The sequence below is a fragment of the Cibotium barometz genome, chromosome 28 (assembly GCF_041138505.1).
Source record: "Cibotium barometz isolate CiBa-2024 chromosome 28, ASM4113850v1, whole genome shotgun sequence".
In the NCBI taxonomy this organism is placed as follows: domain Eukaryota; kingdom Viridiplantae; phylum Streptophyta; class Polypodiopsida; order Cyatheales; family Cibotiaceae; genus Cibotium; species Cibotium barometz.
In genome coordinates, this window is record NC_141073.1 from 7,936,722 (window position 1) to 7,949,114 (window position 12,393).

Below are 12,393 nucleotides of genomic sequence, written 5' to 3' on the forward strand. Positions count from 1 at the left end.
TCTTTTTAATGTGTGCTATAGCTACACTCTTAGGCCTGCCTACAACTTTGTGTGCTTGTTGTTGTTGCACGTTGAACACGGCTCCTTGCTACAGGCCATCCGGATACTCGTTTGGTTAATGCAATCTTCATAGTAGCTGCTGATTTCTCAGTTGACTAATGTCCATGGGTTGCTGGTTTGCTCTTTATTAAGTGCGATATGCTTGTGTGCTTTGCTCCTATAGGCCATTCATTGCATTGTGCTGCTTGGTTTTCCACCTCTAAGCTATTACTTTAGTGGCTATGGCATGAATTTAAGGTCCTTATCCTATCCACTTGTGATTGAGCTACTGCTTGAAGATATGTAGTATCTGTAGCATCAATAGCCTACACCTGCTAAGGGTGGAAATAGTGATGGCTTGGTGGAGCAAAGAAGAGTTGTGTTGATAAGTACACAGGTAGAGGGGGATTACACCAAGAAAGTGAAGGAGCTAAATAAATGAAAAAACTAAAAACAAAATAGAATGACGAGAAACTTATTCTTAATAAAAATAACATGCATAAACAAGAAAAACTAACTCACCATAATGCTAGCTAACACGCCTAGCTCTAATACCATGTCAAATTAAAGCATGGATCTAGTACCAGCTTATGTATAGCTATGGTGGGTGTGTGTGAATTTATCACATAAAGATGATGCTGGATTAGCTTGACTCAAGTTAATTAGGTTTTAAGATAGATTAGCTTGCACTCATAGAGAAACTTGAGAAATGTGCTTGATTTCATTGCTTGGAAAGACCCCCCTTTTTTTATGAAATAAGTACAGCATGGGATGGATTTGCTTTATGTGATAATAGCTTTGATGATGCGGCTCAATGCTAGGCATACTGAATCCCTACATCTTTTAGTCCACAAGGCACCACAAAAATTTACAAGGATCCTAACTAATTTTCATCGCTACGGATGGATGAGGAAAAAGGAAAAAGAATTGGTTTATGTCTTGAAGGAATCCAAGGATTGCTTTGCTTGGAAGTATGTGGATATGAAGGGGAATTCCACCACCAAAAGTGGTGAAACATACTATTCCTATCATAGAAGGGTCCAAACCACCAAGAAAAGACCTTATCAAAGTACTCATTAATGATAAAATTGACGAACTCAATTGTTGCTAAATATTCATTTATATGATTAAGCATCCTGATGAGCTTCTCCCATTGGTCATTATGCCACAAAAGGAATGGAACGTTGAGAGAAAGTGTGGACTTTAAACATGCAAAGGCCATTATCCTCTAGTGCCCTTAGAGCGAGTGGCGAAAGTCGAAGCCTGCACCTTCGTGTTAGCACAACCAAGGGAATATAAATTAGACTACCCTATTTGTTTTACAGCATGCATGCAGCTCATCAATGATGCTAAAATGAATTATACCACCACAAAAAAGAAAGGATTGGCCATGGTATGTGAAGAAATATCGTTAAATTATCTTTTGGCCAACAAGTTTATTTTCATTGTGGACCACCATTAGGCTTTATTATATCTTCATATAAGCAAGCCTTGCACAACATGATGCATCATGTGTTGGTTTCTTTTACTCTTGGAATTTGACTTTATAGTCACTGTAAGAAAAGGATCTCAACATGTGTTTTAGCTGACCATTTGTTTCATTACCAATGTGATAAGCCTCCATCAGCATTGATGATAACCTTCTAGATACTTGTATATTCGGTACTTGAATAGAGTGCTAAGAAATCACAATACCTTACTTATGGTTTTTTGCAAGATCACCCAATAAAGATTAAATGGAAAGGTGTATCAAGCTAGTTATGCCTTATTAATTGATACTGGGACAACTATATAAGCTTGGTAAATATGATGTGCAAAGGAGATAGGTTCAAGAGGATGGAATTTGTCAATGTCTTAGAAGAGGCACACTGTGGAATAGCAAGAGAACACTTTTCTAGATGGTGAGCTTGCAAGGTTCTCCAAGAAAAATTATGCTATAGAATTTTTAAAGGTTTGTAAGGAGTGTCAAAGACTTGTCATACCATAGAAAAAATATAGAATGCCACTTTCATGTGAGCAATGAAACACATGATTCCGAGCAATGGCCATGCAACTCTGTGGTTGTCACATTGCAGCATTATAGACTAATCCTATACCCTGTAGAATCCTCCTTAGCTAAAATGCCTCACATGATGCAAAGCATGCAGCTTTGTACTCATCCTTTGTCAATAAGAGTGCATTAGTGGGCTATTTCTTACTAATACAAGAAATGCATCCTAACCAAGAGAAAAAGAATAACTTGTTGTCGAGTCCAAATCACCCACCTAATACGAGTCACAACAACAAAAGCCACTGAGGGTCTTGCCTATAGCATAGGTGATGGCATACTCCACGTAGCTTCGATGTATTGCAACACCTACATACCTTCTTTCTAATGATTCTCGCAAGGCTAGTTGGAGAACTTGCTTAAAACACCAATAAAAAAACCGATGTCTGGTCTAGAATTAGACACAAAGCTAAAACTACCAACAATTTCCTGTATAAGGTCTGAGGTGTCTCCAATGATTTTCAACTTTAGACAACTAAAAATTGTCACTATCTACATTGAGACGTGAAGGTACTGCCAATGCTTCAAAAAAGTTTCCACTAAAAGGTAACAAACCTTCAATTTTGAAGCTTGAATGAATATTTTGGGAAATTTAGATATTATGACTGAAACCTCTAAAATTGCAAAAAATTCAAAGGGTTGGCAAACGTGGGCAGGCTCCCTTGTCCGGAGAGATGTCGATACTGGGTGCCGGACACGTCAGAACCCCGTCTGAACTCCGCCATACTGAGTTGTCATTTCGTTAGGGAGGCGTAGCGACTGTACTGAAACCCGAATCCATCTGCGTTTGAATGCTCGAGGAAACCCTAAGCTAGAGCCATAGCCATAGCCATAGCCATAGCCACAGCCATAGCAATAGCGAAAGCCATGGCTAAGGTCTGAAGGTGTTTTCTCTATAAGGGGTCGTGTCTGTGTATTCTGGTTCTGCACCATGGCCTTCGCCGCGAGGTCTTCTTCCTCAAGCTTATGGCGATCAATACTGGGCCGCCTTAACGGCCACCAGCAGCAGCACCCCTCCAGCAGCACCGGCTACGGATCTCTTCTCAGTGGATCACGCTTCATGTCATCGGGAACTTCTTCCAAGCTCTTCGTCGGAGGTATTCTCTTTAGCTAAAGGCCTGTTTCTTTAGGAATTCGGATATCTTTTATCCAGTAACATGTCGCTTATGAGGTATTTCTGGTACTTCGGCATTCAGGAAAAACCTAGGCTTATCGTGGGTCTTGAACTTGTAATCAAGATAACTTTTTCTTGGTTAGGGTTTTGTTTGCAGGCCCTAGAACTTCTTAAGCTCAGGAAAACCTTATTTAGTTAGGGCTCAGTATTTAAACTTAAGGGCTTGTAACAAGTAATCCTTGACTACGCTTTAGTATATCTGAAACCTAGAAAATCCTTTTTTAGGGCTCAGTAATTCAAAACTTTGGCTCCAGGGTTAAGCGTTTTAGGTTTAGGGCAGCAAAGCTTTGTTTTGTTGAGTTTTTAGGGGTTGGGATTAGGGTTGTTTTGTGTTTAGGACATTGAAACTGAGAAAATTCCTGTTAGTTCTAGGTAAGGGTTCAGGGATTGATGATGGTTTTAGAGTCTATACCGTTTGAAACTGAGCAGAGCTTGTTTAGGTTGGGTTTAAGATTGTTTTTAAAGTGACAAGTGAATTGCAACGACCCTGTGTAGTGAGCTTTTGCTTAACAGTAGTGAGGTTCAAGCCTTGTATACTCAGTGTGTAGGGTTCTTGGGAACCTCTGAAGTCCAGAACCTTTTTGAGTTTGGGGTCAGGGTTGTTTGGCTGATCCCAATGTATTTTATTGTTTGTGCAATCCAGGTCTCTCTTGGTCAACAGATGAAAATGCGTTAAGGGATGCCTTCTCATCATATGGAAAAATCTTGGAAGGTATACTTTTATATTCTTTCCATTCTAGCATCTTGGTCTTTGCAAATGTCAAGTCTTTTTGATTATGTGTCTGACGTCTAATCTACCCTTTTATAGTCAAGGTTGTTCTGGATCGAGAAACAGGAAGATCGAGAGGCTTTGGATTTGTTAGTTTCATGTCAACGGAAGATGCAGAATCTGCCAAGAACAGCATGGATGGGCATGTAGGTTGTCTCCATGTGTCTCACATTTTTTTTTCTTCAAATTGTGGTGGGTTTTTACAGGGTGAGTGAGGTCTCTAACCTACCTTTACTGCACAGAACCTAAATGGGAGAACCGTGCGTGTGAATTTTGCAATTGAAAAACCCCCATCTGCACGCACATTTGGGGGGTTTGGCGGAGGCGGAGGCGGAGGCGGAGGCATGGGTTATGGTGGCCCAGGTGGGGACTCTTCATTTGGAGACTCGTATTCGACACCTAATAGTAGCTTCTCATCTTATGGGTCCAGAGACTCTTCGGATGGTGACTCTTTTGGTAGTAAGGACAGATTTGGAAGTGCTGCTTTTGGTGCCAATGATAGTTTTGGAAGCGACTCTTTTGGTGCCAAGGATAGTTTTGGAAGCGACTCTTTTGGCAGTAAGGATAGTTTTGGAAGCGACTCTTTTGGCGGTAAGGATAGTTTTGGAGGCGACTCTTTTGGCGGTAAGGATAGTTTTGGAAGCGACTCTTTTGGCAGCAAGGGCAGTTTTGGAGGTGACTCTCTCGTCAAGGACAGTTTTGGAAGCGGACCTTCTTCTTCTAAGGACAGTTTTGGAGGTGACTTTTATGGCGGCGACAGTTTTGGGAATAATGACTCTTATGCAAAGAAAAATGGTAACAGCTTATTAGAAGATGACTCTTTTGGCATCAAATTATTTGACGATGACTCTTTTGGTGGGGATCACACTGGTGGGAAGGACAAATACTAGTGAGACCATGCAGCAGATTTTCACACCTTCTTTTTGTGGGCAATGGGTGCGGTAGCCTAGATGAGAGTTTGGGACTGAGTCATAAAGACCCTTGGCATAATTATGGAGCCCTCTAACGTGAGGGTGTAGGATTCCCATGGAGCCATCCATGCATTGGCAACGTCTTTGTCGAGACTGATGGTGGATATTTGGGGAAGTAGAATATTTTGGTTAGGTTTTGTTTCTTGTTTGTACTAGCTGCTCGAGTGTTGCAGAGGGGCTTTGATTAAAGGGGTGGTGATAGTCTTCAGATTGTTTTAGCTTTGTCAAGAGTTTACTTTGCCTTGTACAGTTTTTGTTTATGTGTCCTTGGATCTATTTGGGTGAGTTTTTCATATCTATGCTGGACCTTACGAAGGTCTCGACGTGTCTCGAGACCATTTTTCCAGTTCAAAGCTTGCCCTTGCACTTAGCTAGCAATGGGATTGGATCAGTCTGATGGGCAAGGTATTTCGTATGGTATGTGCTGCCCTGGCGTCTCTACTGGTGCTGCCAGGCTCTTGTTTACTGCTGGATATCATTAACTCTCAGAGCTTGGGTGAATCAAAGGTAGGTATGGTGAGATTGTCTCTGCCCAATTCCATGCTCCTACACCTGCAGTTTTGAGAGTTGGGGTGAATACTTGTGCAAAGTAGCAAGATCCATAATTCAATTTGCATGGTTAAGGGAGGGTGTTGGCTCCTCCTTGTGGGATCCTTCCTCTCAGCATTAGTACCAATGCTTTGGCCTAAGTATCAATTAGGAATTTTATATAATCTATACAGTCTTCTGTCTGTGTAGAACCATCATACATGATGTACATTAGATGCATGACTTACATGACTCATGCCATGATACATAACGGAAGGGTGTCAGGTCCTCCTTGTGGGATCCTTTCTCTCAGCCTAAGTACTAAGGCTTTGTGCCTAAGTATCAATTAGGAATTTTATATAGTCTATACAGTCTTCCGCCTGTGGAGGGCCATCATACATGACTTATAGATATGCGACTCATGCCATGATACATACAGGAAAGATCCTCTTTTCATAGTCAGCTCTAGAAGTGCCAGTTTTCACCACGTCTCCATGTAGTTTTGTGCTGACATGATGCAGGCATATTATATTTGACCTAAACGAGGATCCTGATGTGGATGGGTTACTCTTTTTACTCAGCTGCACAAAATCCAACTTGTCATTGTTCATAAGCTTCACCGATTGTGAGTAAAATCCATCTTTGGAAGTGGTGGGAAACTTGCTTTGCAGAGAAGGAATTCAGTTGCAAATGGATGTATAGGCAAGGCAGGCTTTTTGGTGAGTTATCAGGTGTTGCAATTGTCACACAACAATCTATGCAAGGGATTGTATATTCTCTCATTTAATGGTGAGTTTGTTAAATGCATTTTACTTGTGGCACATATTCTAGTGTACAGTCTTGCCTCCAATCACTCATGATAATGCTGTCCATTGTAAGCAGCTAAAAAATAATGGATTTTTAAAGTCTTTGTTACGCAAACCTTTGCCCATTGTTATATGGACAGACGTTTGGGTATGTGTGATATGCGTGTAAATATGAGTTTTCTTTCAATGAGCTGGGGGAGACCTCGCTAACCTAGATTGTCTCTAGCTCTTGTATCTTGAGCTGGGAAAAGACTTCTGAGGTAGTGGCATAAGTTTGTTAGTGAAATTGTGCATCCTGATTTGCATGTCACATCAGTACTATGTGTTGAGACTTTTGAAATTACTCTTATATATGCAGCCTTTAAAACTTAATTACAGCAATTAGTAGGTTATTAATGATTTAGCATATCTCCGAGGGCTGGCTTCTTTTGTCCACCCAGCCATAGCATGCCCAATCTTCATTGCATGACTCCCCTGAAACCCCAATTGGTATGCCTTCATTCATGGCTTCCCTCACATGCTAGGCCGGACACTCTCTCGCTTTGCACTCGGCCATAATTTACTAAGGGCTGGATCCCCATTTGGGCCTTTTGAGTATTGTCTCAGCGTCCCGTCTTCACATTGGCTGCCTCAAAGGTTGGTTGCATTCATTGGGACATGTGGCACTTTCTCCCTGAGTAATGTTTATGTCCGCAGAAACAATTTCTTAAGTAAATTGTTAACCTGCTTCCTTTTAACCTATCTTTCTGCTTGACTAAATTTTTAAGTACTCAAAATGTCAAGTATGTTTGGTTATTACATTAAGAATTTTTTCGGTTTCATATGAGCACTAGGTCGTTCAATTAACTTAATTAGGGTTTCATCATTTGTCAGATTATTCTCGTTGCTTTTTATTTTTCTTCGGCAGCGTACATTCCACACAGTATATACCTTACATCCTTTTGGTAGCTTTGGTTTGTAACCTTGTAATGGGAAAAGACCACAATACCTAGGATATATCTTAGGGCCTTTGATCATCTTTGGGGTATCAGAAGTTTTAGGCATCTTTAAAAATTTGTTTTGTTTAGGTACCAAAAGTTTTAGATATCTTTAAAAATATTTTGTTTACTTTATAATGCTCTACGCTTCTTTATGTAGGATCACATAGCTTGTGGCTCTATCTTGAGTCTTGCAACAAATAACGCTGTAGGAGATTAAATGGACTTGTAATTTGTTGGATCTTTTCGTAGCAGCAAGGCTTGTGAGGATGAGATCTTGCAAAATTTGAACTGCGAACAGGGGTATTGGAAAGGAAAGTTTAATGTGGTAGGACGACTCCTTAGTTGAATGGCAATAGTAGATGTTGGTATTATTAGTAATCGGGATGATAAATTTGACAATTACTTTTGGAGGGTTGCCTTTCAAAGGTTAGATATGAAGTTGCATATGAGCACAATTGAACATCCACAAACAGATGAGCACAATTGAACATCCACAAACAGATGGCTAGGTCAAAAGAGCCAATTAGATCTTTGAGGATATGTGCTCTATGCATATGTTAATAAGAGGCAAACTGATTGGGAAAAGCACATAACAATTTTAGAGTTTGCCTATGCCAATGCAAAATACTCAACAAGTTTTACTCCATTCATGATAATGTATGGATTTCATCCTAAAGCTCTAGTAGCAATTCTATTAGAGAAGGAAAAAGGTAGGATCAACTTCCTTCATAATATGAATGAAATGATTAAACTTTCTCGAAATTACAGGAGCTCACAATGTTGCACTTTATAAACATTAAATGCCTTTAACGAAGTTGGCTTGGCCATGGGAAAAGCATCTTACTATGAAAACCATGCAAAAAGTCACTTGCCCATCAACCCAACCGTTGTTCCTTGACTACGGCTTTCTTTAGTTTTTCGAAGCACTCACGGTAAAGGAACCGGAATGCTCTCAATCCTTTTTCTTAGGGAAAAGACTATAGGCCACTACATTATACTAAGTAATGCCAAAAAAGAAATATGTACAATTGTCACCTTGGTGCTTAAATGTAATATGATTGATGTAAGCTTTCCATGACTCTAGAGAGTTACTCTCACCCAAAAAAGAAAAATCATTCGCATTTATGAAATTTATAATATAATTAAAAATTTGTAGATTGTCCATTGAACATTCATATGCCCAAAAAGGTGGAGCAAGGATTTTTACTTTCAATCAATAGTCTAATAAGGATTATGCCTCACTTATAAAATATAAATAAAGAAGTATTTTGATTTGTATATTGTTAAGTTCCACCACTCAAGTCCATATTGTGTAACAATCATTGTTTTTGTGTGTGTGTGTGTGTGAGAGAGAGAGAGAGAGAGAGAGAGAGAGATAGAGAGAGAGCCTTTTTATATATTATTATAAAATGGACAAAGGAAAAACTAATAAGAATGTAATATTATCATGTGAAAGCCAACCTTAATGAGTACCCATGTTTTTATCATTATATTCACCAAAACATTTTTAAAGTGATCTTTTTGCGCATCCAAATTGCAATTCATATCGAGAGTGAAAACATACAAGGTGATAGCTTTGCATATCCAAGTATAAACATCTCTAGAGATGTGGGCCAAAGATTTTAAGTGCCAAATTTGGAGAAATGTGATAGGGTGCCAAATGAGATGTTGGAGGAATGCTTGGCAATGGCATTTTTGTGTCCCAATACTTGTCAAACAAGGTGCTATATTATGTGGGTGACACTAGGAGTTGTCGATTAGTTCGAAGAAATGAGAACATATGATGATGTTTAAAGTTGTTAGTGAAGAGATATGAAGGGACATATGCAAGGCTCTTGGGTGTTGAAGAGAGCTCACCAATGGAATAGTTTTCTCATATGTTTGAGTTGGGGTTGGATTTTTATTTTTATTTTCTCATATTTTTATTTTATTTTTTCTTTTTTCTTTATGAATTTATTAAACTGCAATTAAAGGGATAATATGAAGACATTTTTAATATTTTATATTATATATTTTCCCCTTGAGGGCCGGCAGGCCGGCCGACCATCTTGTCTTAAGACTTAAAACGTGAATTTAAAATATAAAGGTTTACCCTTCTTAACTAATTTTATAGGCATTTCTTCAAATTATATCAGATTGCCTTAATAAATAAATATATATTATATTTATATGAACAATTACAGATTTATAATTCTGTGTGGAAGTCTAGCTAGAAGGAAAGTGTGACAAACAAATTAAATATAGGTTTTGCAATAACATATGTGACAAACAAATTAAAAACTAGGGTTTTGCAATAAAATTGTGACAAACAGATTATTGCGATAAAATTCTTGTTGCTTGCTATTGTCTTTTGCAGCAACCTGGCATCTTCTGTGTGCATTCTATTCCTCCTCTTAATATGATGCTTCATCTTTGGTGTTACAAGCCACTTTGTTTAACATTATTGTAAGGCCTTCTTCTTAGCACCCATCACATCACACATCCTCAAATTCCCATCAGTTGATTGTCTGCAACAGCATCAAGCAGCTGCAGCAATGGTGGTAGAAGCTGGGGATGTGCTTCTTCATCAGCATACCTCTAGCATTAGCTTTGAAGTGGAAAATCAGCAGAACTGCCTCCATGATCCCCACAAAGCAGACAATAATCTGAGCACACAATTGAACACCACAAATGCAAAAGTTGATGCCCTAGACGAGGCAGAGAAGATGGGCAGTGCTGATCCACACAATTTGAGCATTGAATTCAGGCCCATAGAAGCAGCCCTTGATGATCTTGGCAAGGCAAGCACTGACAATCTAGACAAGATGAGCATTGATAATTTAGACAAGAGGAGCATAGGATTAAAGCCCATTAATAATGGCAATCTTGATTATTTAGACAGAGGTAGAGCCAAAGGAGACTTGCTTGACATGTATGAGAATTTGAATTGCAGCTTCCAAGACCTGTCATTCAAAGATTTTGCTGGTCATGCATTGCCAAATCACCTTAGCCAGAAAGACCTATCAGATTTCAGCTTGGATTTTGCAGATGGATTAGCAGCTGTGGTTGACAGTAAACCTACGTCAACCATTGTGGAGGAGCCTGATCAAGAGCCATTAATTCTAACAGGAGGGGTGGGATTAAGGGGCAATTCAAGGAGATTATCTAGTGCTGATGGTAATGCTAATCATAATTATTATGATAAGAGAGGAGAAGAGGATGAGGTTGCAAGTACACCAAGGGACAGCAGTGTGTCAGTTGCAGCTATAAGGGAAGTCCTGTCAAGAGATGCATCATGGAGAGGCTTGAAGGACCCCTCTGCATTATTCTCATCTTCATCTTCTACTAAACAAGAACTAGGTGGTGCACCCCACACTAATTATTGTGCCACCTGCAGCAAATACATTCTCTTCTTCAAAACGCGATGCTTGGTATGCTAATACTGCCTAATTACTACGGATTATCTCATGCATGGTGTACATCTTGATTAGAACACTAGCAAAATTCGTTGCTTGGTATGTTAATAACACCTTAATTAACGATAAATTATCTCATGCATGGTCTTTGATTAGCATGGATGTCTTAATTAGAACAATAGTGATAAGACAGTTGATTAGTTTAATTAACTCTCTATGTTTGGCTTTGTATGCAGGTATGTGGCAAGTGTTATTGCTCCAAGTGCGTGAAAGATGGTATGGGCAGCATGCCTGAGGGCCGGAAATGCAAAGGGTGTGTTGGAAAACGATTTAGTGAAAGGTAAAATATGCTTTAGTGTAGTTGAATCTTTAATGATCAGTCTTTAATGAGCAGTAAATATGCTTTAATGATCATTTAGGCAATCACTTTAGTTGAATCTTTCATGATCATTTATATGATATTTTCATATATAGGCAATTAGTTATAAAACATGATAAAATGCCTGCCCTCTCTTGATAACTAAATTGAACAAGGTTTTGGAAAATTCAAAGGACAACCTTTAAAAAATTATTCACCGAAGAATAATTGGGTTAGGATTAGAGACTTGTGAAAAGCACATTCCTTTACAAACTTGAGAAATTAAAGTTAAACATAGAGTCAAGCTTGTGCATGATGTGGGATGCTTATTACAGGTATAGAGAAAGGGCCGGGAAGGGATGTAGTTACATGATGTCTAATGCAGCAAAGAAGGCAGAAATCAGGTGGGCAAGAAGAAAAACCAAGAGGGCAAGAGAAGGGGCACATGGACTATCCTCAAGCATCAGCAACTCAGCAACTCCAAAGAAACACCACTCTTATAATCACATGCACAATTCCAAAGCCATGGACATGACTCCTCCTACTCCCCCTAGAAGGAGCTCTTCCTACCCCCATGCATCATGAAACTAAACCTTGTGGCTAGCACCACACATGGAGTTCCTTTCTCTTCCTGCCTCAAGCTCCTTTTGCTTCTCCTTCCTACGAGATTTGGCCCTTTAAGCATGCATTCATCTCCCCAATCGCTACATAGTGACACCCATCATTTCTCCCTTAAACAATATGGCCATTGGCGATAATCCTCGAAATAGCCAAACTATACCATGGTCCTCTTGTAGTGAATGCTTGTGTGCATAGCGTGACTGTTAGATCTGCTATGAACTTATATGGTTTTCTTCCATATGTGGCATACTATGAAAGCACAATAAGATTGTGAAAGTGTTTTTTTTTTAATATTTAGGTCAAAGATTGGGAATGTGCTTTCTTAAATGTGGCATAGAATTGTTAGATTTAGGAAATCAAGACCCAATGCTAAGGCCGCTTCACATGAAAAAGATGTCATGCAGTGATGATGGTATGGTCATGCACTGATGATGGTATGATCACACTCCTTGTTACTTATATTTATACATAGAGATTGAGGCTCTATTGACTATGATATACCACCACAAGTGACTTTTCATGGTGTTTTGTATCAAATATTTTAACTATCATATCCCAAATTTATAATCATAGCTCTGAACATTCATCCCTAAGCTCATGTATCCAACTATAGCAAATTTGTGTATCCCAGAAGATTCATCTGAGTGTGAGTGTGTGTGTGTGGCCCAAATTTAAATGTTTATGCAATATTATTTGACCAAGTAA

The 12,393-nt window shown here is 39.1% G+C and overlaps 2 protein-coding genes across 2 annotated transcripts; both read left to right on the plus strand.

Annotated features, from left to right (window-relative positions):
• Positions 1-2,726: 2,726 nt before the first annotated feature.
• On the plus strand, positions 2,727-6,337 carry LOC147622451 (uncharacterized). Its single transcript, XM_086822030.1, has 4 exons — positions 2,727-3,183; positions 3,904-3,972; positions 4,069-4,175; positions 4,272-6,337. The coding sequence occupies exons 1-4, from the start codon at positions 3,018-3,020 to the stop codon at positions 4,917-4,919; spliced, it is 990 nt and encodes a 329-aa protein (XP_086678156.1). The 5' UTR covers positions 2,727-3,017; the 3' UTR covers positions 4,920-6,337.
• A 3,402-nt stretch (positions 6,338-9,739) lies between these two features.
• LOC147622452 (uncharacterized) lies at positions 9,740-11,973 on the plus strand. Its single transcript, XM_086822648.1, has 3 exons — positions 9,740-10,724; positions 10,946-11,049; positions 11,403-11,973. The coding sequence occupies exons 1-3, from the start codon at positions 9,849-9,851 to the stop codon at positions 11,650-11,652; spliced, it is 1,230 nt and encodes a 409-aa protein (XP_086678774.1). The 5' UTR covers positions 9,740-9,848; the 3' UTR covers positions 11,653-11,973.
• The last annotated feature ends 420 nt before the right edge of the window (positions 11,974-12,393 follow it).

What these genes read in the sequence shown, in the direction of transcription:
- LOC147622452 (XM_086822648.1), top strand. Translation starts at nt 9,849, where the DNA reads ATGGTGGTAGAAGCTGGGGATGTGCTTCTTCATCAGCATACCTCTAGC. An exon ending in TCTTCAAAACGCGATGCTTG is followed by an intron (nt 10,725 to 10,945) that starts GTATGCTAATAC and finishes CTTTGTATGCAG; the next exon opens with GTATGTGGCAAGTGTTATTG. An exon ending in GGAAAACGATTTAGTGAAAG is followed by an intron (nt 11,050 to 11,402) that starts GTAAAATATGCT and finishes TGCTTATTACAG; the next exon opens with GTATAGAGAAAGGGCCGGGA.
- LOC147622451 (XM_086822030.1), top strand. Translation starts at nt 3,018, where the DNA reads ATGGCCTTCGCCGCGAGGTCTTCTTCCTCAAGCTTATGGCGATCAATA. An exon ending in TTCCAAGCTCTTCGTCGGAG is followed by an intron (nt 3,184 to 3,903) that starts GTATTCTCTTTA and finishes TGTGCAATCCAG; the next exon opens with GTCTCTCTTGGTCAACAGAT. An exon ending in AGAACAGCATGGATGGGCAT is followed by an intron (nt 4,176 to 4,271) that starts GTAGGTTGTCTC and finishes TTTACTGCACAG; the next exon opens with AACCTAAATGGGAGAACCGT.